This window comes from Pelophylax lessonae, assembly GCF_965119305.1.
Source record: "Pelophylax lessonae genome assembly, chromosome: 4".
In the NCBI taxonomy this organism is placed as follows: domain Eukaryota; kingdom Metazoa; phylum Chordata; class Amphibia; order Anura; family Ranidae; genus Pelophylax; species Pelophylax lessonae.
This window is the reverse complement of record NC_138771.1, coordinates 495,149,515-495,174,909: the sequence shown is the minus strand read 5'-3', so window position 1 is coordinate 495,174,909 and position 25,395 is coordinate 495,149,515. Positions and strand designations below refer to the sequence as shown.

Sequence of the window (25,395 nt, the reverse complement as noted above, 5' to 3'; positions counted from 1 at the left end):
AGAGTGACCTGATGCTAGTTGTAATAACGTAGGCCCTGGTAAGGTAAGGAGGAATGCTGGGCTCTGTAGTCCCCCTAGTTGTAGTATAGCAGGCTCTGGTAAGGAGGAATGCTGGGCTCTGTAGTCCCCCTAGTTGTAGTATAACAGGCTCTGGTAAGGAGGAATGCTTGGCTCTGTACAGAGCTACAGAGCCCAGCATTCCTCCTTACCAGGGCCTGTTATACTACAACTAGGGGGACTACAGAGCCCAGCATTCCTCCTTACCAGGGCCTACTGTACTACAACTAGGGGGACTACAGAGCCCAGCATTCCTCCTTACCAGGGCCTACTGTACTACAACTAGGGGCACTACAGAGCCCAGCATTCCTCCTTACCAGGGCCTACTGTACTACAACTAGGGGCACTACAGAGCCCAGCATTCCTCCTTACCAGGGCCTGTTATATAACAACTACGAGGACTATAGAGTCTGTAGTAGTCCCCCTAGTTGTAGTATAACAGGCCCTGGTAAGGAGGAATGCTGGGCTCTGTAGTGCCCCTAGTTGTATTATAGCAGGCCCTGGGTAAGGAGGAATGCTGGGCCCTGTAGTGCCATGACTTACCAGGAAGCAGAGCTGCAGCCAGTTGTGGATGAAGTAGCGGTAGGTGTATGGAGTAGGGCTCGGACAGGTCCTGGGTGATGAGCCTCATGTCGGGAATTTGGAGCTCGGACTAGTGCAGTGCACGGTACAGGCAGAAAGCAGGGCCTCCTCGCTCCCCTGCGGTCAACTCAGGCTGTCTGCCGAGAACCGCACCACTACCAGAAGTGTACCGAGCTGGGAAGGCCGTGACTTCGGGCGGCCGGGCTGTCAGAGCGGGCGGTCGGGCAGCAGCGTGCTAAGTGGGCGTGCCGTGTGTATCCCGGGGCCAGAGAGAGCACTGATAGCTCCGCTCTCCTCCTCTCCCGCGCCGCGAGGAGGAGCTCCGTTTCCCACAAGCCCGGCCAGCGCCGCCATGTCACTTCTGTCCCCCCCCCTGGAAGTGACGTCATTAGGTAATCGATTATTCAACCAACCCGAATCGATGCAGAATCGCGAAGGGTCGCATCGCGATGCATCGATTCGGCGATTATATTCAGCAGCCCTAATCAGAGTACGGTTTATCAACTTGCCTGTGGAGCCAAAGCTCCGAACAGCTAACCACGTTTTGGTGGGTGCATAGGTGGGGTCATAACAGGTAACCTGGTCCCCTGCAGTGCACATTGAATAGGTGGTTTCAATATCTACGCAGATGCCAGTTACTACGCCTTCACATTTGTAATATATAGGCCACAGCAACATTTTGGTGGTTATGGGGCCTACTTTAGTAGTTTTGATGCATGGGTCACATGATGTGCCCTCCCTCCCATGGACCTGGCCAGTGTTATCACTATGGTTACCAGAAAGCCAGTTAAGGCATTTCTAAAAAAAAACTTATTAGTGAATATTCCCAGCTTCGGATGTGCGTTGACCAGTCAGCTTTCAGGTGCAACTGGAGCAAAGCTAGCAGATATCAGATGTCCTATTCTTCCACCATGCTTTGACCCAACAGCTTCCAGGTATGTGTTGGGATCAGGGCTGTAGTCCAGCAATCTTACGCCATGCGCAGGCCTGACAGTTTCTAGGTGTGTGTCAGGAGCAGGGCTGGAGTTCTTCCCTCTGATTTCTCTGGTTAGTTTTAGCTTTAAAAAGTCCTGAGGGTCTAATGTGCTCAGCCAGGTGTCTGTGTGGTCAGCAGCTTGCTTTACCCTGGAGTGGTGTATCCAGGGGGTCGCCTCAACCACCTTAATGGCTGTGGGGGTTGAAAGTAGGACAGTATAAGGACCTCTCCATTTTTGCCCTAGGGTGGTTGTGTTCCACTATTTAACCCACACTGTATCTCCTAAAGGGGTGGATTGGGTTTGTCAGACTTATGGTGAGTTTCTCCTGGACCCATTTCCCTATGTCCTGCATATTCTCCCCTAATTTCTGTAACACTTCGCAGTTCACCACCCCCCTATCTGGTGGCGGCCTACTACTACTACTTCAAAAGGGGACAGTTTTGTCCTCTTTGTTGGAGTACTCTGAATCCTCAGCAGAGCAATGGGCAGCATCAAGGTCCACTTCAATTGGGTCTCCTGGCAGAGTTTGGCCAGTTGTGACTTTAATTGCTAATTCCTGGAGACACTTGTGAACAGAGGCTGAACCTATGGATGAGGGGATTCCATATCTGTGGATGATTTAATGGAGCAGGCATTTGACTACTTCTTTTGTAGTCACAGTTCATGTGGGCCAGGCCTCTACCCAGCCTGAATATGTGTAGATGACCACCAGCAAATATTTGGATCCTCCTGAGGGAGGCATTACAATGAAATCAACCAGTAATTATTCCATCGGTGAGGCTCCTACAGCTTGTACTCCGGGAATTTGTACAGGCCCTTGTCTGGGGTTGTTTCGGCAACATTCTATGCATCTGCTGGCTGTAGCTTGTGCCATTGGTATGCTGGGGAATATAAAAATGTCTCTCTAGGGCCTTTTTAATGGCAGTCTTGCCTATGCGTGTTCCCCTGTGGAATTCTGTCACTAACTCAGTTGCCACTGCAGCTGGGATGACAATTCTTGCATCTTGCAACTGGTACCACTGGTCTTCCCTGTACTTTCCATTTTCAGTCTCTATCCATTCATGTTCTGCCTTTGTGTAGATTGGATCCAATTCAGAGAGTGGTACTGGGAACAGGGTGGCCATTATCTGTTCTGGGGATCGCTGGAATGTTGCATCCCTGGCCACTCAGTCCGTGGTTCTGTTGCCTCTAGCTATCTGGGAGTTTCCCTTCTGATGGCCTCTGCAGTGGACCACTGCAACTTCAGAGCAACTTCCAAGAGTTCCAGCATTTCTGTCCCATACTTGATGCTCTTTCCTCCAGATGTGATGAGCCCTCTTTTCTTATATAGGTCTCTGTGAGCATGGAGAGTCAGGAAGGCATATTTAGAGTCCACATAAACATTCAGTCTTAGTCCAGCAGCGAGTTGTAATGCCCTGGTTAGTGCAATTAATTCTGCTTTCTGAGCAGAGGTTCCCTGTGGCAAGGCTCCTGCCTCTATCACTGTCTCCTGTGTAACCATTGCATAGCCAGGATAGCGGATCCCATCCCTTACAAAACTGCTGCCATCAGTGAAATATTCAATATCTGGCATTTCCAAGGGGCTGTCTTTCAAGTCTGGCTGACTTGCATAGACTTCATCCATGGCCTGGAGGCAGTCATGTGCCAGAGGTTCTGGTGAGGTAGGAAGCAGAGTGGCTGGGTTCAGGGTATTAACGTCTCTAAATAGATTTGAGGATTTTCACACAGCATGGCCTGGTATTTGACCATCTGGCTGTTAGTGAACCAGTGATTTCCCTTGTAATCCATTAGTGCCTGTACCTGGTGTGGGACCCAGACCTCCATCAAGTACAACCCCCCCCCCCCCGCACAGATCGTCCGGTAGCCGGCGGTGCCCCCCCCTGGCCCCCATTGCCAGCACAGCACCCTGCCCCCACCCAAGGAGGTTGACCAGACCAACCGTACAGCCCCAGCACAAGTGGAAGGGGGTAGGATGGGGTACAGATGAAAGGGGATGCCTGACAGGAACGAGCGGAACCCAGGGGTCCGACCATCCCAAGGGGGGGGGCCAATGTCCACCAAGGGCCGGTGCAAGGACTTTTGGCACCCTAGGCAAAATAAAAATTGCCGCCCCCCCATATGCTCGTCCCACGATGTGACATCACAAACCCATATGATCTGCCCATATCATAACATTACATATGTCGCACCCCTTTTTAGCACTGATTACTGTAGTAATGTCACTGGTCCCCCCAAAAGTGTCAAAAATGTCAGTTAGGGGGTTTGATCTGTCCAACGCAATATTGCAGTACCCCTAAAAATTGCTGATCGCCGTCATTACTAGTATAAAAAAATAAATAAATAAATAAATAAATAAATAAAAACAATAAAAATGACATAAATCTTTCCCGTAGTTAGTAGACGCAATAGCTTTTGTGCAAACCAATCAAAATCCGCTTATTGCGATTTTTTTTTTACCAAAAATATGTAGTAGAAGACAAATTAGCCTAGATTGTTAAAAAATTTTGCTTTTTAATTTTTTTTTATTTGAGAATATTATATAGGAGAAAGTGAAAAATAATGTTTTTTTTTTTTCAGAATAGTCGATTTTTTTCTGTTTATAGCGCAAAAAATAAAAATCGCACAGGGAATCAAATATCACCAAAAGAAAGCTCTATTTATGGGGAAAAAAGGACATCAATTTTATTTAGGTACAGCGTCGCATGACCGCGCAATTGTCCATTAAAGTAACACAGTGCCGAATCGCAAAATATGGCCTGGTCATTAGGGGGGTAAATCTTCTGGTCCAGAAGTAGTCTCTACTTCTCCTGTGCTCCCTGTTTGTGTTCTGCAGCCAGATTTTCTTAGGCCTTTAGGCAGAATACATTGATTCTGTCATTTCCCTGCATAATCTATGAGCGCCATACTACCACCATACTTTTTAGGCAGAATACAAACAGGGAGCACAGGAGAATTAGAGAAGACCTTTTTCAAGAAAAACAGCCACCGATCACTAAGTTATGAAAATAGAAATGTTCTGAATACCCATTTAAAATGCCCATTTTTACTCACCACAAACCGTGATCATGTGTTCATTCAGCACCAGGTCCTCTTTTCCTAGTTTACTTCCTGGATGGGTTCTTCTTTTGGGGCTTGGTGGCTGGCGGAGTCGGCGCTGATTCAAACGTTCCCGCTGTCCTGACTAGCGCATGTGCATTAGGTCTCCCCCGCCCCGTCTCCTCCGCTGGCTGACATCATCGGCAGGGGAAACCTACGAAGATTTCCGACGCTGGAGCCCGGCGCTCAGCCCTACCCCAGGCTGAGAGAGACTCGCACATGACTCAGCTCAAAAGCGCCCAGGCAGCCAAGGGCGCCGCCGTGCCGACACAGGTACAGGTATACAGGCTAGCACAGCATCAGGGGCGCCGCCCGCACCCACTGGTATACTCATTCCGGTGCAGCAAGCAGGATGCTGGCACCCCCTGCTGTGTTGCACCCTAGGCAACTGCCTGGGTCACCTTACAGGTAGCGCCAGCCCTGTGTCCACCCCAAAACCCTCCAGGGGGAGAGGGGGGACCGCTACTCACCATACTAGGAACCAGGCGGGCACCGCTCCAGATATAACCCTTCGCCATTGAAATGGGTGGGGCTGTCGGCCAGGAGGAACGATGCGACTCAGGCCGAGACCCAGTCATATGCGACCTCACAAGGCGTTTAACTCGCAAAACAGCCCCTGTCCAGTGGGGCTATGTCGCGGCCAACCTAGTGCGGAGCTGAGGTCTGTGTGCGCTCGCTGGCCACACTGTGGTGACTAATGGATCTGGATTATCCAGCCCATCGCCCAGTCCAGCAGTTAATAGTAGATCTCACAGGAAAAATCCAATAGAAAAAATTTCTATCTAAAAAAATTTGCCAGGACCAGAGATCCCAGAAAGGAAATGAGTTTCACTTTTTAAATTGAATTACTGAAATAAATTGACTTTTTGATAATATTCTAATTTATCATTTTAAAATGATTATGTATATATATATATATATATATATATATATATATATATATATATATATATATATATATATATACACATATATTATATTTTATGATATGGAAGAGTGACAGTGTGGGGCGTTGCTGGGTGTTTCATGAAAACACAATGTAATATAAAGTGTCACATACAACATTTGGAATAATATGATGCTACAGGTCTGAATATGAAACCCCCAGACTGATGATAATGTGGTATAAGGAAGATAATTACATCACATAGCAATATTTTCCAAAACTACAGGATATTATTACATGATAGAGCAAACAGATTAGGACTTCAAGGGGCAGATCATGATATTACAGTAAGTGACATACAACAATATTTATATCTATATATCAAGTCTGTGGCTGTAGTTTCAGATCAGTAATTGATCCCTGTGCCATGCACTCTGGCTGGGACTTGTAGTCCTCTATCCATCTTCTACCGAGGTTCCCAGCCGAGAAAACAGACCCTGGCCTTAGTGTGCCGCTCTGGCCCCGCCCCTCATTTGAATAGCTGGGATTCCCCGTGCATCGAGTTACCGGAATAATCCTCCCTCACCTGCCCTGGGCGGCTCTCTGATTGGCTGGTGTAGTGCGGATAATTTGCATAGTAGCTTGTGTGAGTATAGCAGGAAGTGGGCAGGCTGTGCAGTGTGGGGTTGTCACCAGTCCAGTATGGGGGGTGCTGCGCCCCTCTGCCGGGCTCTGATCGGCCTTTCTGTGCTTGTCACCGGTGTATGGGGGCTGCGAGTGATCAGCCAGGGGGAGGACTGCTCCCAGACGGTAAGTACACGGGGTACTTCTGTGCTTGCCATACATGTTTCCATGTGATTGTTCTCTTATGACAGTCTTACAATATTCGGCCGCTACTTCCTACTAAGTTCATTGATTTTGTAGGGTTTTTTCATATATGCTGCTTGTGTGTTCTATTATAGCTCAGTCGATTCTGAAACAATCACTTTCACTTTGTTTTATCTTTATCGAATACACTGCTGGCATTGGAAGTGATCGTTTCGATGAGGGTGGATATGGATACAATGTATCAGAGCCTGCCATACAGGATATTCTGTGGGCGGAGCCAAGCAGTGAACAGGTTCTCCGATTGGCTGAGATATTAGAAGAGTCTTGTGTTTACCGATTTTGTTTCCAGCACTTAACACAAACAAATGGAAAATATAAAAATACGGAACAAAAAAAATATGGAGTATAAAAATACAGAACATAGCAATCCGAAATATAAACATAGAGAACATAGCAACCAAAAATCTAAAAATACTGAACAGCAATCAAAAATATAAATGTAGAGAACATGGCAACGAAAAATATAAAAATAGGCAACGTTACAAAATATAAAAATACAGGACGTAACAATACGAAATATAAAAATACGGACCGTAGAAATCCGAAATATAAACATACAGAACAAAGCAATAAGCAATCTAAAATATAACAATATGTAACATTACAGACTAATACAACATTTAAAAAAACAGGACGTAACAATACAAAATATAAACATAGAGAACATAGCAATCTAAAATATAAAAATATGGAACATAGCATTACGAAATATAAAAATAAGGAATATAGCAATCCAAAATATAAATATATGTATCATTACAAACTAATACAAAATATAAAAATACAGGATGTAACAATACGAAATATAAAAATACAGAACATACATAGCAATCCAAAATATAAACATACAGAACAAAGCAATCTAAAATATAAAAATAAGTAACGTTACAGACTAATACAAAGTATAAAAATATAGGACGTAACAATACGAAATATAAAAATATGGAACATAGCAATCCAAAATATAAACATAGAGAACATAGAAATCTAAAATATAAAAATATGGAACATAGCAATATGAAATATAAAAATAAGGAACATAGCAATCCAAAATATAAAAATATGTAACATTACAAATGAATACAAAATGTAAAAATATGTAACATAACAGGAAACATTGAATGATATACAGTATGTATTAATTACTCAGATTCCAGACTGTAGATTAATTCTCCCATAGGAAGCAGAATTACCTGAATCTGTCAGGAGTGTAAGGGTACATGTATTGCTGGTGTAAAAGCAATTACCCTGCATTGCAGACATACAGGGGCAAAAGCACTGCACATGTTATATTGGTTGTTGTACAGATAGGTTTAGATCCCTGAAGCCCTCGGCACATGCAGCCCTTCGGCACTTTTTGTGTTGCCATCTATGTTTCCCTATTGCCCTGTTATAGCAGTCATTAACAGCAGTCTCGTGTCTCCAGTCCAGGACTGTCACCTGAAGCATGTCCTCAGTCTTCAACAGCTCCTATATAGCATGTTCACAGTCTCTGACCATCTCAGGCACTGTGTCTGCAGTCCCTGACCATCATCTGTATCATACATATTTACAAAAAAGCGCACACATGCAAAAGAAATGACTATCAAATATAAAGGCAATCAATGAATGAATAAAAATGGGGATTTGGTCCCACCATATGGCCATATCGTGCTCAAGCCCACCACTACGTCAAAGTACCCCATTATCAGTGGGTCCTACACTATCCATATAAAAAAGGATGAATCCAGCTTCTCAAACCATTGGAGATACTTACTCCTTACTGGGAGAGATGTGCGACTGCACTATGAGGGACTCCTCCTATATCTGCTAGTCAATGGACACTAATAGAGTACATGCAAAAGAAATGACTATTAAATATAAAGGCAATCAATGAATGAATAAAAATGGGGATAGCTGGATTCATCCTTTTTTATATGGATAGTGTAGGACCCACTGATAATGGGGTACTTTGACGTAGTGGTGGGCTTGAGCACGATATGGCCATATGGTGGGACTAAATCCCCATTTTTATTCATTCATTGATTGCCTTTATATTTGATAGTCATTTCTTTTGCATGTGTGCGCTTTTTTGTAAATATGTATGTCTCTTGGTCTATAGCTGCACCAGCTTTAGAAATGCATGTTCAGGGTGTGCTCCCCCAGCTCCTTTTTGTTTGCATCATCTGTATCATATCCTCAGTCCCTGACCATCGCCTGTATCATATCATCAGTCCCTGACCATCGCCTGTATCATATCCTCAGTCCCTGACCATCGTCTGTATCATATCCTCAGTCCCTGACCATCTCCCATATCATATCCTCAGTCCCTGACCATCTCCCATATTATATCCTCAGTCCCTGACCATCTCCCATATTATATCCTCAGTCCCTGACCATCTCCCATATTATATCCTCAGTCCCTGACCATCTCCCATATTATATCCTCAGTCTCTGACCATCTCCCGTATCATATCTACAGTCCCTGCCTGACCATCTCCTGTATCATATCTGCAGTCCCTGACCATTTCCTGTATCATGCCTATAGTCTTTCTGCTGGTGACAACAGACCGCTTTCTGATGTCACACTCACTGGCTGAACCTCTGAAGAAACGTGCTTGCTAGATAGAGAACTTTGACAGGTAAAAATGTGCATTTCTGGTTTGTCCAATGCAAATGGGACCCCACAGGTGAAGATAAGAGGTCTCTTTGTGATCCTCTCACTCTTATCTGTCGTCTCTTATAGAATTCCTCATGAATTCTTAAAAAAGAAGTATGGGATTTCAAAATAACTAACATGCATACTTATCTAGGTGGATGTAGCATCAGTGTAATGCTACATCTGTTCCCCACCGACTCTAAGACAAAGAACTGTGTGATCAAAGTTCTCAGTCTTCAGTGAGCAGAGAGCGGTGACTGTTAGTCACCGGACCGGATCTCTTCCCTGCCCCCCCACCCCCAGCACTCACTAGAACACTGGGAGGGGACAGGAGCAGCTGGCTCAGGCTCTCAGCGATGCGCTGAAGGCAATGTTAATTTTGGCAGAAAATGTAGATTAAAGCCCCGTACACACGTACCGATGGTCGGCATACAAATGTTCCTCTTTTCTCCCCGGGATGTCGGTGTCTGCTGAAAAGTGCAAAGACAGCACAAGGACAGCACAAGAATTTTGTCCGCCGACTGCAGAAGTGATGTCATGTAATGGTTAACTTTCCCTGTGTTTTCTATTTTCTGAGCATGCCCAGTCTTGCAAATCTGCGGTCTGTCGGCCGAATTGTGTACTGACAGGCGAACAATCGTCCGTTCTGGTGTCGGCATACAAAAATTTTCATGTTTGCAAGAAAGACTTTTGTCCGCGGATTGTGCGCAGACATCTGTCGGAGGCACCATACTAACACGCGTACAATCGGCAGATCCTTCGTCCACCGACGTTTGTATGCCGACGATCGGTACGTGTGTACGGGCCTTTAGTTTTAGTTATAGTCCTTAGACTAAAATGCCATTTTAGTTTTAGTCGTATTTTAGTCTTTTGACTAAAATGCTATTTTAGTTTTAGTCGTATTTTAGTCACCTGAATTGTTATAGATTAAGTCATATTTTAGTCGACTAAAATCTCCAGTACATTTTAGTCGACTAAAATCTCATACATTTTAGTCAACTACAAATCGAATAGCTTAAGGTAAATTGTAATGCATTATTTAAACATTTCTCTAGAATTTCCAAACAAATTATTATACTCCTGGAGTAAAAATCTAATAATATGTTATTATTTCTGGTATTAACTACAGACACAGATTTAGCCATTGTGATATATAACGTCTTTAGAAATAATACAAAGTTTCATAAACAAACCAAAATATTGCTTTTTGACAAAGAGAAGTGCAACTTTAAAATACAAAAAACCCAAAAAACTGTAAACTCTATTGGCTGTAATGTCATTGCACATATTACCTGAATATATTACCAACATTTAATATTAAAAAAAAATTTCAGATTAACCTTTTTCCTATTATTTTTCTCTTTCAGCAGCTTAGTAGATGCCCCTTACCTATGCTTATGCAGTGATGTAATATATATGTTTAAACATTAATGTGCAATTATTACAGGCTCTGGATGGAATTGTGTTGCCGATTTAGAAATGGCCAGCAAAGTGGTATTCAATTCCTTCAATTTGGAGCATTCCCAGAAAATATGGTCTCTTCAGGTTATAGGCACTTCCAACATGAGCTTGAGACCTGGGGAAACATACCACTGGTGTCCAGTACCAGCATGTGAGGAGTTTATATTTGAATAAATTGTGGTTTGAGAGTTTCCTATAACCCGATCATGCACCAATAAAAACTAACATTACAACCCCAATTCCAAACAAGTTTAGACACTGTGTAAAGTCTCATAAATAAACCATACAATGATTTGCAAATCTTATAAACCCATATTTTCTACAAGCAAAGCATATCAAAGTTTTAAACTGATGGAAGCAACATGTTTCAAGAAAGTCGGGACAGGTCTATGTTTACCACAGTGTAGCATCCCCTTTTCTTTTAACATCACTATAAATGTTTGGGAACTGAGGAGACAAGTTGCTGCAATTTTTGGAGAGGAATGTTGTTCCATTCTTGCCTGATATAGCATTTTAACTGCTCAACAGTTCTTGGTCTTCTTTGTTGTATTTTTCATTTCAAGAGGTGCCAAATACCGTATTTTTCGCCGTATAAGATGCACCGGCATATAAGACGCACCCAATTTTAAAGGAGGAAAATCTAGAAAAAAAAGATTCTGAACCAAATACTGCAGTAAAATATTTTATATCAACAGGTGATGGTATAGGCATGGCACAGGTGAGGGTATAGGCATGGCACAGGTGATGGTACAGGCATGGCACAGGTGATGGTACAGGCATGGCACAGGTCGGCTTCAATCACTTACCTGCTCTCCTGGGCTGCCTGCGAGACGTCCACGGCGCTGCTCCTCTCCTCTCGTCCTCTTCTTCTGACGGCGGCGGGATTCCGGGAACCGTCCACGGCGCTTCTCCTCTCGTCCTCTTCTGTCTTCTTTGACGGCGGCTCTCTCGGTCTTCCGATGGGTCCGGCAGGAAGGAGATCGGGCGGTGACGGTGCGTGACTGACGCACGCACCGGCACCGCCCCCATTGCAACGTCAGCAGGCAAAAGGTGTATTTGTCGTATAAGACGCACCAACTTTTCCCCCCCCAGTTTCGGGGAAGAAAAAGTGCGTCTTATACGGCGAAAAATACGGTATATTCAATTGGTAAAAGAACTGGCCTGCAGTCAGGCAAGTTAAGCCCCTGGACTCTTCCACTACGAAGCCCTGGACTCTTCTACTACGAAGCCACGCTGTTGTAATTGATTCAGTATGTGGGTTAGCATTGTTGTGCTGAAATATAAAAGGCCTTCCCTGAAAAAAACATGTTATGGATGGGAGCATATGCTGCTCTAAACTTGGATATATCTTTCAGCATTGATGTTGCCTTTCCAGATGTGCAAACTGCCCATTCCATACGCACTAATGCACCCCCATACCATCAGAGACGCAGGCTTCTGAACTGATAACAACCCAGAAGGTCCCTTTGCTCTTTAGTCCGAAGGACGCGGCGCCCATGGTTGCCAAATTGAATGTCCAACTTTGATTCGTCTGAAATTTTCCAGACAATTTTTTCCACAGTTTTCCACTTTGCAACAGACCATTTTGGAATAGTTTTCCACTTTGCAACAGACCATTTTGGAACAGTTTTCCACTTTGCAACAGACCATTTTAATTGAGCTTTGGCCCAGAGAAGAGGGCTGCATTCTTGTTCAGATATGGCTTAACAACCCAGAAGGTCCCTTTGCTCTTTTGTCCGAAGGACGCGGCGCCCATGGTTGCCAAATTGAATGTCCAACTTTGATTCGTCTGAAATTTTCCAGACAATTTTTTCCACAGTTTTCCACTTTGCAACAGACCATTTTGGAATAGTTTTCCACTTTGCAACAGACCATTTTGGAACAGTTTTCCACTTTGCAACAGACCATTTTAATTGAGCTTTGGCCCAGAGAAGAGGGCTGCATTCTTGTTCAGATATGGCTTCTTCTTTGCATGATAGAGCTTTATCTTGCTTTTTTGGATGGCACGGTGAACTGTGTTCAGACAGTGATTTTTGGAAGTATCCCTGATCCCTTCACAGAATCATGCCCGTTTTTAATGCAGTGCCATCTGAGTGCCTAAAGATCACGGGCATCCAATATTGTGTTTCGGCCTTGTCCTCTGTGCACAGAGATTTCTCCAGATTCTCTGAACCTTTTGATGATGTTTTGATTTTAGATTATAATGTATTTAAAGTCTTTGCAATTTTATGTAGAGGAACATTATTCTGAAAGTATTCAACAATTTTTAAATGCAGCTTTTCACAGTTGGTGAACCTCTGCCCATCTTTATTTCTGAGGCATTCTGACTATCTAAGATGCTATTTTTATACCCAATCATGTTACTGAGCTGTTGCCAATCAACCTAATTAGTTGCAAAATGTTCTTCCCTCTCTTCCTTGTTGTACTACTTAGACCCCTTTCACACATGTGGACCATTTGTAAGTTTTTTCATCCATCTGTTGACGGATGAAAAACAGACATTAATGCATGTCTGTGGAAAAATGGATGTAAATGGATGATCATCCGTTTACATCCACTTCCATCAACACCTGTTTTTTTAAACGGATCAAAGCCCTGCTTCTCTTTCATTCATTGACGGACACAGCTCCTGATATTCATAACCATTGGGTTATACTGCACCCTACAGGAGTAGGGCACTAGGCAGAAAATAATTCTGGCTACACCCATGGGCAGTCCCAGGGGGTATTCTCCCTCTCTCTGCTATAGTACTCAGTTTTTTCTGCCTAGTCAGGAGAAAGGACCTATTTCCTTGCTGGATCTTTGGTCCTGGCATCATTTTTTAGATAGAAATTATTTTTTCTCCTCAATTTTTCCTGTGAGATCTACAATCAACTGCCAGACTAGGCGATGGGCTGGATAATCTAGATACAGTGGTCAAGAAGTCTGGCCAGCAAGCGCGTGCAGACCTCAGCTCTGTGCTGGGTCGGCCGTGCCATAGCCCCACTGGACAGGGGCTGACCTACGAGTTAAACACCTCGCGAGGTCGCACATGAATGGGTCTTGGCCTGAGTCGCAGCGTTCCTCTTGGCCCGACAGCCCTCCCACATTTTGTTGAAGAGGGGTTCTGTCTAGAGCGGTGCCCGCCTGGTTCCTGGTATGGTGAGTAGCTGTCCCCCCCTCTCCTGCTGGAAGGTTTTGGGTTGGACTTAGGCCCCTCCTTGGGACAGTTGGACCCCCCAGTTCCCCTCCTTCCCGTCAGCTGTCCCTCATCCTGCCCCCCTCCATGCTGGGGCTGTTTGGGTGGCCTGGTCGCTTTCCTAGTATGGGGACAGGGAGCTAACTGGCGATGGGGGCCGTGGGGAGTGCGCTGCCGGCGACCGGACAATGGACTTTGAGGGGGGGGTTGTACCTGGTGGGGGTTGTACCTGAATCTGTCCATGAGGCCTGGTCTTCCTCCTGGGTCCCTTGTAAGCCTCGTGGTGCCGCCATTTTGTTGTAGCCTGTGTGTTTCTATACACATGTTGTGGCCTGCCATTGAAAATAGTGGTGGCCATGACAGTGGAGCACTGTGGGCGACAATTTTGGCGGTAAGAGCTCTTCCTAATCCCTGGTGCTGACTCCTGGATCATTTTACTTCCTGATTGCCGCACGTGTAGTTTCCCCTGGTGGCTGAAGGTGCCTGTTTCTGTGGGTGGTGAGTCTTGTGGGGTCCTATCCCTCTCTGCTGAGGATCGCTTGGTGCTTTGTGCCTGGCGACCAGGTGGTGCTAACAGCATGGTGAGGGTTGTCCCTTAGCAGTATTTTACATTTTTTGTGGGGTCCCCCTGGTGACTCATGGAGTCTTTGGAGCACGTTTCCCCACCTGATCCCCTCTCTGAGGCTGCGGAGCCTTCCGGGTCCAACCCATCCATCTATGCACTGACGGCGGTCCTGGAGTCCCTTGTGTCCCAGGTAGAGGTGGCTTGCAGACGACGGGCTAGCAAAAAGTGCCCCCTGCCTCATCTGTCTCATCAGATCCTGAATCTGATTTGGCAGACGTGGATCACCCTGCTGGGTCTGCAACCACGCACCTGGAATCCTCTGATAGTGAGGATGATTCCTCCACGTCTGCGCCCTAAAAGGTGCTGGTGGATGCACTATTGTATCTATGCATGAGACCCTGAAGATAGAGGACGCAGGTGCCCTTTGGCAAAGGTGTTTCCTTTCCCTGCCTATTTTGACAGAACTGTCCCTGTGGTAGGTGTTACCCCTATGAGGAGTCCCTTCTTAAGAAGTGGACTGTGCCATCGGTGGTGGACCCTCCGGTTTCCAGATTAAACAAGGCAACCACGATTCCGGTTGAAGAGTCCCCGGCCTTTAAGGATCCGGCTGACGGGAAGGCGGAGGCTGTGGCCCACAATATGTACACTCTGGCTGGTTCGTCACTGAGGCCAGTATTCACCATTGCCCTAGTGGCGCAAACTCTGATCGAGTGGGCTAAGCACCTACACCATGACCTGGAGGGGGAACAGCTCCCCCCTGCCTTTGCCGAGCTAGCAGGCCAGTTGGTCCAGGGGCTACAGTTTATTTGTGATGCCTCTTTGGATGCGGCTCCCCTGATGGCTCGACTCTCCGTTTTGGCAGTGGTCCTTCGACGTGTCTTTTGACTCAAGTGCTGGTCTGTGGATCAGACTTCAAATAGGGCCTTGACTGATCTACCTTTTTTAAGGAGATCACCTATTTGGAGCTACCCTGGATGATATCATTAAAGATCTCACATGGGGGGAAGAGTCCTTTTCTTCTGCAGGCTACTAAGGGCAAGGAACCTCGTTATAAACATAGGCCTTCCTTCTCAGCTCATAAGAATTTTTTCCATCCCTCAGGGTCGAATCAGAAGGGCTCAAAGACTTTCCTCTTCTGGAGGATCCAAATGAACCTGGTCTGGCAAGCCAAGATCGGGCTTGTCCAGACCCCTGGACAAGGCTCCTTCTGCATGAAGGTACACCCTCACCCAAATCGGGGGTGGGGTGACATCTTCGCTGCTTTCTGGATCAGTGGACTTCCCAGGTGCAAGACAAGTGGGTCCAACTAATTCATTTGGTCCAGTTACAAGATCGAGTTTAACTCTTGTCCCCCGCAAGGTTTTTTCCTTCCAACTTGCGCCTGTCCCCAGACCGCTTACAGACCTGTTTGGGATGGTACAAGACCTGTTCCTTCAAGGGGTGATTGTCCCGGTTCCGACCTCTGAATATTTTCAGGGTTTTTACTCAAACCTGCTCTGTTTCCAGGAAGGAAGGTACTAAACTGCTTTGTGCGGGTACAGAAGTTCAGCACGGAGTCCATTCGAACAGTGGCGGCATCCCTGTGCCAGGGGGATTTCCTCGCATCTATCGATATCAAGGATGCCTACCATCACATTCCAATATGTGCCAGTCATCAGGGTTTTCTCCACTTTGCTGTTGGAGAGGAGCATTATCAGTTTGTGGCGTTACTCTTTGGTCTCGCATCTGCTCCTCGGGTCTTCACAAAAAGTGTTAGCCCCGCTACTAGCTGGGCTACTTGGACAATCTTTTTCTGAGAGCGGAGTCTTCCCCTGCTCTGGTGGAGAATCTGGAGATCACTTACAAACTCTGCAATTCGCCTCCTGCTGTTCAACAAATGGTCATCTTTCCGGACTTGCATGCGTGTGTCTAACTTCGAGGTGGTTCCGTTTGCACAGTTCCATACGGGGTCCCTGCAAAGAGAAATTCTAACAAAATGGGACAAGACTCCGCATTCTCTGGACAATCAGATCTGGCTGAGTCAGGGCACGAAAGAGTCCCTGATATGGTGGCTTTCGCTTTGGCTGGGAAAATCCTTCCTCCCCTTGTATTGGACAGTGGTCATCATGGATGCCAGCCTGTCCGGCTGGGGAGGCGTCCTCGGCAAGCATTCTGTTCAGGGGATCTGGACGCTGGAAGAATCCAGACTCCCAATCAATGTCTTGGAACTTCGAGCGATCAGACTGTGTCGTTGTACGGATCCTCTCAGGGTAGATCTGCTGTCCCAAGGACTAATCTTCCATCCTGCTTTACAGTCGCTGGCTTTGACAACCTGGCTGTTGAACGCCAGGTGCGGAAGGATAGGGGTTTTTCTAAGTCATTGATTCCTACACTGTTGAAAGCTAGGAAATCTACTTCTAGGAAGATCTACCATCGTATGTGGAAGACGTACATTGCATGGTGTGTTCAACGGGGGGTCGAACAGAAATTGGGCCTGAGTACCATTAAGGCCAGGTAGCGGCTTTGAGGGTCTTCTTCCAACAACCTTTGGCTACACACTCCCTGGTGAGTACCTTTCTTCAGGGTGTCCGATATTTGGTTCCTCCAGTGCAGGCTCCGTTGCCACCTTGGGATCTTAATTTGGTGCTTTCAGCTCTACATAAGTCTCCCTTTGAAAATATTCAGGAGATTACCCTGCTTACGCTGTCCCAGAAGGTGACCTTTGTAGTGGCTATCACCTCTGCATGCTAGGGTTGTCGGAACTGGTGACGTTAACTTGTCGTTCACCTTAACTGGTGATTCACAGGGATTAGGTGGTTCTTTACCCCTGTCTGTCGTTCCTTCCAAAGGTTGTCTCTGATTTTCATTTGAATGAAGACATTGTGTTGCCTTCACTGTGTCCCAGGCCTAAACATCCCAAGGAAATTGCCTTGCATGCCTTTGATGTAGTCGGTGCAATTAGAGTGTACCTCATAGCCACGGAGTCTTTCAGGAAGTCAGACTCTCTCTTTTTGCTCACAAATGAGCCTCGGAAAGGGTTGTCCGCTTCTTCTGTGACCATTTCCAGATAAATCAGACAGACGGTGGTTCAGGCATGTTCCATCAGGGGTCAGGTTCCTCCTTTCTCTGTCAAGTCGTACTCTAGTAGGGCGCTTAGTGCCTCCTGGGCTTTCCATAATCAGGCGTCAGTGATGCAGGTTGCAAGGCAGCCACTGGCAGTCAATGCACACTTTTACAAAGTTTTATATCAGTGGATGTGTTGGCATCTGTGGATGCTTCTTTTGGCCACAAGGTTTTGCAGGCTGCTGTTTAAAAGGACCTGATCCTCTTTGAGGGTGTGTTTTTTTTTTTTTTTTTTTTTTTTTTCAGATGAGCTCCAGTTGTTTGGTTGAGCTCTTGATACCTGGTTGGCTAATGTTTAGCCTTGGGAATTTTTTTGGTTGTTCCCACCCCTCATATTTAACACTGCTTTGGGACATCCCAATGGTTATGAAAATCAGGAGCTGTGTCTGTCAATGTACGAAAGAGAAAAAGGGGATTTTTGACTTATCTTTGACACAGCACCCACCCCTCTGTGAAGATATAATTCTCCTGACACTGCTTGTAACAAAACTGAGTGTCCTATAGCATAGAGAGGGAGTATACCCCCTGGGACTGCCCATGGGTGTACCCAGAATTATTTTCTGCCCAGTGTCCTACTCCTGTAGGGGGCAGTATAACCCAATGGTTATGACTATCAGGAGCTGTGTCCGAAAATGATGCGGCCTATATGAACAATTCAGCTCTTTATGTGGCTACCTAAGGTTTTAATGCCCAGTGGGGCTTTTGTGTGTGTGTGTGTGTAAGTGTAATAAATATATATATATATATATATATATTTACACACACAATTGTTTTTCTTTTACCGAAGAGTGAATTTTCTGGCTAGATGATACGTAATGCTATTGGTGTCAAACAATATATATAATTTCTGATCAGTGACCTTAATGTTTGTGTCTCTGCAGTACTTCTGCTATCAGTTGCTTCCTGTCTGTTCTATGATGTAATCCGCCCTCAGCTGTAATCGGCTGTTTGTGACACACACCTCTTGGAGTGTGTTTATACTTCTTGTGTCTTGGACCTACAGGGGTGTGCCATGTACAGCCACCCACAGGGACCAATCAGAAAAAATATTTTAGTGTTCCGACTGCGTTCTCAATGGATGGTGAAATTATTTGTTTTGGGTTACTGTGTTTAAGAGCCGGTTCACACTACTCCGACTTGGGACGCCACTTGTGTGCCCTCAAGTCGCCCCAAGTCTCTTGTCATTACAAATTCAATGTAAATGAATGATAGCCTTCTTAATATGCACTACTGAAGTCGCTCCAACTTCAGAAAAGGTTCCTGTACTACTTCAAGGCGACCTCTATCCAATTTGTGCACATAGACTTCAATGGGAGTCGCCTCTAAGTCGGATCCTTATCTATTTTCAAGCGACTGTGATCAGATTTTCCAGGAAGAAGAAAAAGATTAGACAGGCATTCCCCACAGACAAAGTCGCCTATCATTCAAGTCTCTTACAAGTCTCTTACAAGTCTCTCACAAGTCTCTCACAAATCTCTTCAAAGTCAAGCTAAATAGTCGCTCCTTCATGGGGTGACTTTCTGGTCGCGGTAGTGTGAATCGGCTCTAACAGGTCATATTTGTCATTCCTTTTTGTACAGTTCTATTAGATCCCTAATTTGGAAGCTAGGTGTCATTCAACCTGGGAAACTGAGGACATCTAGGGGCAGAATAGAATTACTGCAGGTGGAAGTTCCTTCTCATCACCAAGTACAAACCACCATAGTAAAGTGCTATAGGGCGCCTGCTTGGGCTCCAGGAGTGCTGTATTTTCTACTATTTTATTTTGTTGCTGACTGTATGCAGGATGTTTCTTACATTTGTATGTTGTATGTATGCTGGGGGGCGTGCCTTCCCTGGACTCTGACTTTGTTTTGTTTTCTTTGCACAAAGTTTAATAAAGTGCTATAGGGCACCACAAGCCATTGACACATACTACTGCATTTTCACATCTTTCCCAGCACATCCTGAAAGCCCCCCAAGTCCAGAGGCACATGGGGGTTGCAAATATCATATTTTCTGCAGGTCAGAGCTCATGGCTGCTACTTTCATCTCACAGGGCAGTATAGGTGCCTCGATATCTGTATTCGGTGTAAAAGCAGTGATGAACTTAAACTCCTACTACAGTCCCAATGCCAGTGCCTTGATTTGCCGCATAATAAGCATACAACTTTAAATGTCTTTATAGAGCGCAAATGGCAGAATAGGATGAGAATTGTCAGACAAGGGTCATGTCACACTGGCCGTTCTGCCCCTGTCAAAGCATCTCTAAGATGCACCTTCCATAATGGGTGTCATTGCCTCTCTGGCCAAAATATTTCAGCACCTCATTTGCTAACAAGGGAACAGTGACCGAGTGCATCTCATTGGTTCAGCCAGTGAGAAGGTAAGTAGTGTCTTAATAATGCTGTTACTGGCGAGTTGTCACCAGCAATTGATTGCTAGTATCACATGAACCTAATGAGAGCTCCAATAACCAACCTGTGTAAAGCTCTACATTTTTTTTATGTACAGCTTGGTAAGCAAATTGTTTTGTGCAAAATTATCATTCCAGTGTTTAATTCTGTGCCTCTTATGTGTCTTGCAGAATATTCAGTGCACCATCAAGACCAACAGTAAGTGCTTATCACACGTGTGACATTTTTATATTACAATTCCTAAGAAGTTACAGATAGCAATCTATGTGTGTGTATATAAATATGTGTGTGCTGCCTGAGCACAAGTTTTCTTAGGAATTTGTGAATTTGTTGTAACTTTAAATAGGCACTATATGCTGGTTTAAAAAAAAATAATACATTTAGGTATGGATTCTTTCTATACCTATTGCTCTCACCCTCCTCCAAATCCTTCTTTTTTTTTTTTGCTGCTGTGATCTGTCTTCCTGTGGCTTAATTCACTTTCCATGGTCCCAGTGTAGTGTATGTCGAAACATGGCCACCCTTTCTTGCTTCCTCCTGATATGGACTGGGACTATGGATTATGTGATTTTTGCATAGAGCAGTGCACAAGGTGACTGCAACTAATATGCACTGCTCATTCCAAACAAACAGAAGTGGGGGGAAAGGAGAAGCTGAGGAGCTCACAGAGAATGTTACAAGGAGGCAGAAAAACACAGTAAGAAACACTTTAGTAAAAAATTGATTACATGGCAATTAAGTAGTAAATGTTTTTGGAATACTTTTGGAGAATAAGGATATCATTTTTGTCAGTTTAACTTTGTGTGCTTGATTTTATATGAGGTTTTATATACATTTCAGTCACTAGATGGCATCACATACAGCAGATAAGATAACTGTTGATTTATTATATTCCAGCCTGTGGGAGGGAAAACTTTAGTTCAATCACACTACCACAACCTTTTACTGAATCTACAGTCTGAGATATTATACGTATATTATTATTATTATATAGGATTTATATAGCGCCGACAGTTTACGCAGCGCTTTACAACTTGAGGGTAGACAGTACAAATACAATACACTTTTTAATACAGTAGGAATCAGAGGGCCCTGCTCGTTAGAGCTTACAATCTAAGAGGGATATAAGCTTTTGTGAATTTTGGAGGAAAATGTAAATGTATGTATTAAATATGGCTGCTCCTATGAACATTTACTGTACTGCAGGGGTCTCCAGACTTTCTGAACAAAGGGCCAGTTTACTGTTCTTCCTACCTTGAGGGGGCTAGAAAATGCTCTGGCATCAATGGGTGTAAAGAATGCCCCATCATTGGTATTAGTGGGAGGAATATTGCCCCATTGTTCATATTCGGGGAAGAAAAAGTGCCCCATCATTGTTGTTAGTGGGAAGAATAGTGCCGCATTGTTGGTATCAAGGCAAGGAATAATGTCCCATCATTGGTGTCAGTGGGAAGAATGGTGAGGTCAGTGGTAGGAATAGTGCCCTATTGTTGGTATCAGTGACAGGAATTATGCCCAATTGCTAGTGTAGAAGGAATAGTGCCTTCTATCAGTGGGAGGAATAGTGTCCCAAGGGCCTGATAAAGGCAAGCAAAGGGCCGCAGTTTGGACACCACTGATCTACTGTATAATTACAAATTCTGCATGTTTTTTTTAGGTACTAGTGTTAGGTAGTGTTGACTATATTATTTATATTGAATTGTGACTGAAGCCAAAACTTTTCCCTAATTAAATCGGAAAAATTAAAGGTTTAGGCTTTAGATATACCTTAAGCTGGTCACAAATAAAGCTAAAACATGTTTGAGTGCATGGCTTTTTTCATCTAATGCATGTCTTCCTTGGCTACTTGAAAGAGATTACTAAACAATAAGATTATGGGAACTTCAGGGATGATCGGTAATCATATGGAAAGGTCAGGGATGATCAGTAATTATAGAAAATATATTTCAGTCCAGATCAGCAAAGGGACAATTTCTCATTGCTAGAATTTTCAGCAGTTTGTGTTCCATAATGCTGTTCTGGTGAGAGAGTGTTATGATTCTTGAAGGCTCCACCCATGGCTTCACCTTTTTCCATCTTCTCTATTAGATTCCTGCCTCGACATTAACTGGTTCCGGGACTACAATTGGACTCCGACCGCCCCGTCACATATGGCAGTTACAGCGGGGATTGCCCAGAATGAGATGGGTCGTAGAGTAGTGTGTCTTCATATAAACTGGACTGTCAACGTTGACGGTAAGTAATGTGGTAATCATTAGTGGACCTATCAGGGTCGCAACGGTCGCGCTTGCGATCGGGCCCTGGAGTTCCGCTACCTGAGGGGGGACCCGCCAGCCCCGTTCACTTACAGTGGCCGCGGCGTGAGGGGGCCCGTCTGTCTGCCTGAGTCCTGACTGTTCGCTAGATGCTAGTTGTGGCTGAGTGAGAGACTAGTCTGTCTGGCTGCCGCCTTCCCCGATCGTTGTGCGGGGGGGGGGGGGCAGAGAGGTACAGCGGTATGTCTGTGTTAAGCAATCTACCTGTCCTGCATTCTGCTGCTGTGCTGCCTGCACCACCCTCAGCCCTACCGATCCTCCAATCCGAGAGATGGCTGATGCAGTGAGGCAGCAGGGGTGGTCAGTCACCGAAAGCCAGCTGACCAGCTGACACCAATAGAGTGTAGGGGGAGGAGGAGTTCTCTTCTCTGCCAGACGAGTGCGAAGAGACCACATGCTGATGATGTGTCTGCCTGGCTGGAGTTGCTGAGTGAGGGGGAAATCGTCTCAACGCTGACTGACCGACGAACTTCAACTTGCCTTTTTGATCCCAAACTCCACCCTTGCTGGCTTACTGGCTTGCTGCCTCTTAATGATCCCATCCCATGCCTGGCACAGAACAGATCTCATCCTCTACAACAGAGCTGTTGGGGGTATAGGGATGAGATCTGCGGTGGTGGGGGGATGGGATCAGTAAGACAGAGGTGGTGGTGACACCACATCCCACCCCTCCTCCACCCCCACCATCGCCCCCACTGATCCCTCTCCACCATCACCCCCCCTCATCACCGCCATTGATCCGACCCCACCATCCACCCCCCCCCCTCACCACCGCCACTGATCCCACCCCCCTCACCATTGCCGCCACTTCATGATTTCTTGCACCGGGGCCCTGAGAAATCTAGGTACGCCTCTGGTGGTAATGCACAGGAAAAAACATTAACAGGGTGTTCATGGGTGGCTCTGCTGCAGAAACCGAGACATCTATGTATCGATACAGCTGATGCAATAAAAGGCAAAGCAGGGCTGTGGTACAGCTGCATGAAAGCTCCTAGAGAACTGCGGTAGCGTAAAAGATGCTCAGATGTCACAGAAAGCAACAAGATTTATGACATTATTTAAGAAATATTTAACAGCTTTTAAAACTGTCCTCAACATTCATTCCCCTAGAAAAAGACGTGTTTTTTATTTTATTTTTTTTAAATCAGATTTTATTTTGAAAAGCTTTTTGCTTTTTTGCTCAATACAGACACTGATGGTTGCATTATTGACCTTGATGGAAAAGTCTCTTGGGGGCCCTCCCATGGGTAGGAGGTTTAGTTTAAAAAAGTAGTGCGACATCCATGTTGATATGTCAGTTAGTAAACATGGTTGTACCAGAATTTGTACAAGATTTGATTCTATTCCCTCAAAAATGAAAATTTCAATATGCTATTTAAAGGACCTAAGGTATAAAAAAGAGAGCCGCTCCACTAAAGGGTCTCCTCTAGGATTGCTGAGATCTTAAGATGCGGGATTATAAAGCGTTGAAGATGCATGTAACCCCGTACATGATTAAGCCCTAAAGTTTAAAATGGAATCAAACATGTTTCCCCCTCAAGCTAGCCCTAAAGTCAATTAACCTGTGAAATTATTGTAAGCGTAATAATGTCTTGTTGCTGAGACATAATGCCTGGGTATAGGAAGGTTCCTGCTGGCATTCTTGAAAGTAATAAAAAAATATTTTTTTCTCACCTGATTGAGCAAACATATGCACAAAGAGTTATTTCAAGTGATCTTGGAGTCTTTATAAAAAAATAAGGATTTGATGACACTCACTTTTTTTACATTGCCTAAATTGCATAATAATTTGGCTGTCTCTGGCATTGCATTCCTCACGCAGAATGCTAGCATTATCATTGATGATTTTTTGCAGCCCCATGTAGAAGGCCTTCCTTTGTATCAAAAAGACACATTACATGTACTATTTTGGATAGCAATGACATTACACCAGATAGATGTGGAGTCACTGTCAGGACCGCTGATAGGAGGGTACCACCAGTCCTCTTGTAGGGGACCTGGTACGGTTGGGTGGAGGGGCAATTAAGGGAGGAAGCCCTGTGTGTCTCTTGGCAGCAGCTGAAAGCCATTTTACCCCTCCTGCCAGCTTTCAGCTGCTGCGGGGAGAGACACAGACACAGGGCATTATTCCTGTATTTTCTTCTCCGACACTGATCCCCCCTCCTTGTTCTGCCTGTTTCTGATCCCCCCCCCCCTTCCCCGTGTGCAGCTCTTTCACTGTGTCTTTTCACTTTGTACTGCCCCCTACAGGAGTAAAAGTCTGGCTAAGTCTATGGGCAGTCCCAGGGGGTATATTCCCTCTCTCTGCTATAGGTACTCAGTTTTTTTTCTGCCTAGTAAGGAGTAAGGACCTAGTTCCTTGCTGGGATCTCTGGTCCTGGCATCTTTTTTTTTTTAGATAGAAATGTTTCCCCTGTTTTTTTTCCTGTGAGATCTACAATCAACTGCTGGACTGGGCGACGGGCTGCATAATCTAGATCAGTGGTCACCCCACGAATAGACGCAGACCTCTGCTGTGCGCTAGGTCGGCTGCAACATAGCCCCACCGGATGGGGGCTGGTCTTTGAGTTAAATGCCTCACGAGGTCGCATACAACCGGGTCTCAGCCAGAGTAGCAGCGATCCTCTTGACCGACAGCCCCCCCATTTCAATGGCGAGGAGTTCTGTCTGGAGCGGTGCCCGTCTGGTTCCTGGTATGGTGAGTAGCTGTCTCCCCTTTCCCCCTGGAGGATTTTGGGGTGGATGTGGGCCCCTCCTTGGGACGCTCAGACCCCCAGGTTCCCATCCTTCCCGGTAGGCACCCCCTTCAGCTGTCCCCCCCATCCTACCCCCCCTCCACTTAGGCTGGGGCTGTTTGGGTGGTCTGGTCCATCTCCTGGGTTGGGGGCAGGGCGCTATGCTGGCAATGGGGGCGGGGGGATGCGCCACCGGATGATCTGCTGCGTAGGGGGGGTTGTAGCTGATGGGAGCTCCTGCCAGGGCCCCGTGTCCTGCCTGGGCCTGTCTTTGAGGCCTAGGGATCCCTCCTGGGTCCCTGGGAGCTTTGTGGTGCCACGCAGGGCCACCATTTTGCTGTAACTTTGTGTGCTCAATGCACAGCGACCATGTTTGTGTAGTCCGGCGGCCATTTTGTGGTGTTTTGCCTTTGAAAATAGCGGCGGCCATGACTGTGGAGCCCTGTGGGACTCTTGGATCTTTTCACTTCCTGATCGCCACACGTGGAGTGATGATTATCCTGGTGGCTGCAGGTGCCT

General features: G+C 45.5%; 1 protein-coding gene across 1 annotated transcript in view; it reads left to right on the top strand.

The window, feature by feature from the left end:
* The first annotated feature begins 6,255 nt into the window (after nucleotides 1-6,255).
* The window catches only part of IL17RA (interleukin 17 receptor A), a 56,306-nt gene continuing 37,166 nt past the window's right edge, over nucleotides 6,256-25,395 (top strand). The window contains exons 1-3 of the mRNA XM_082255755.1: nucleotides 6,256-6,408; nucleotides 19,997-20,024; nucleotides 21,915-22,061. Of these exons, the coding sequence (XP_082111881.1) occupies nucleotides 6,301-6,408; nucleotides 19,997-20,024; nucleotides 21,915-22,061 (283 nt within the window). The 5' untranslated portion in view covers nucleotides 6,256-6,300. The remainder of the gene's footprint in view (nucleotides 6,409-19,996; nucleotides 20,025-21,914; nucleotides 22,062-25,395) is intronic.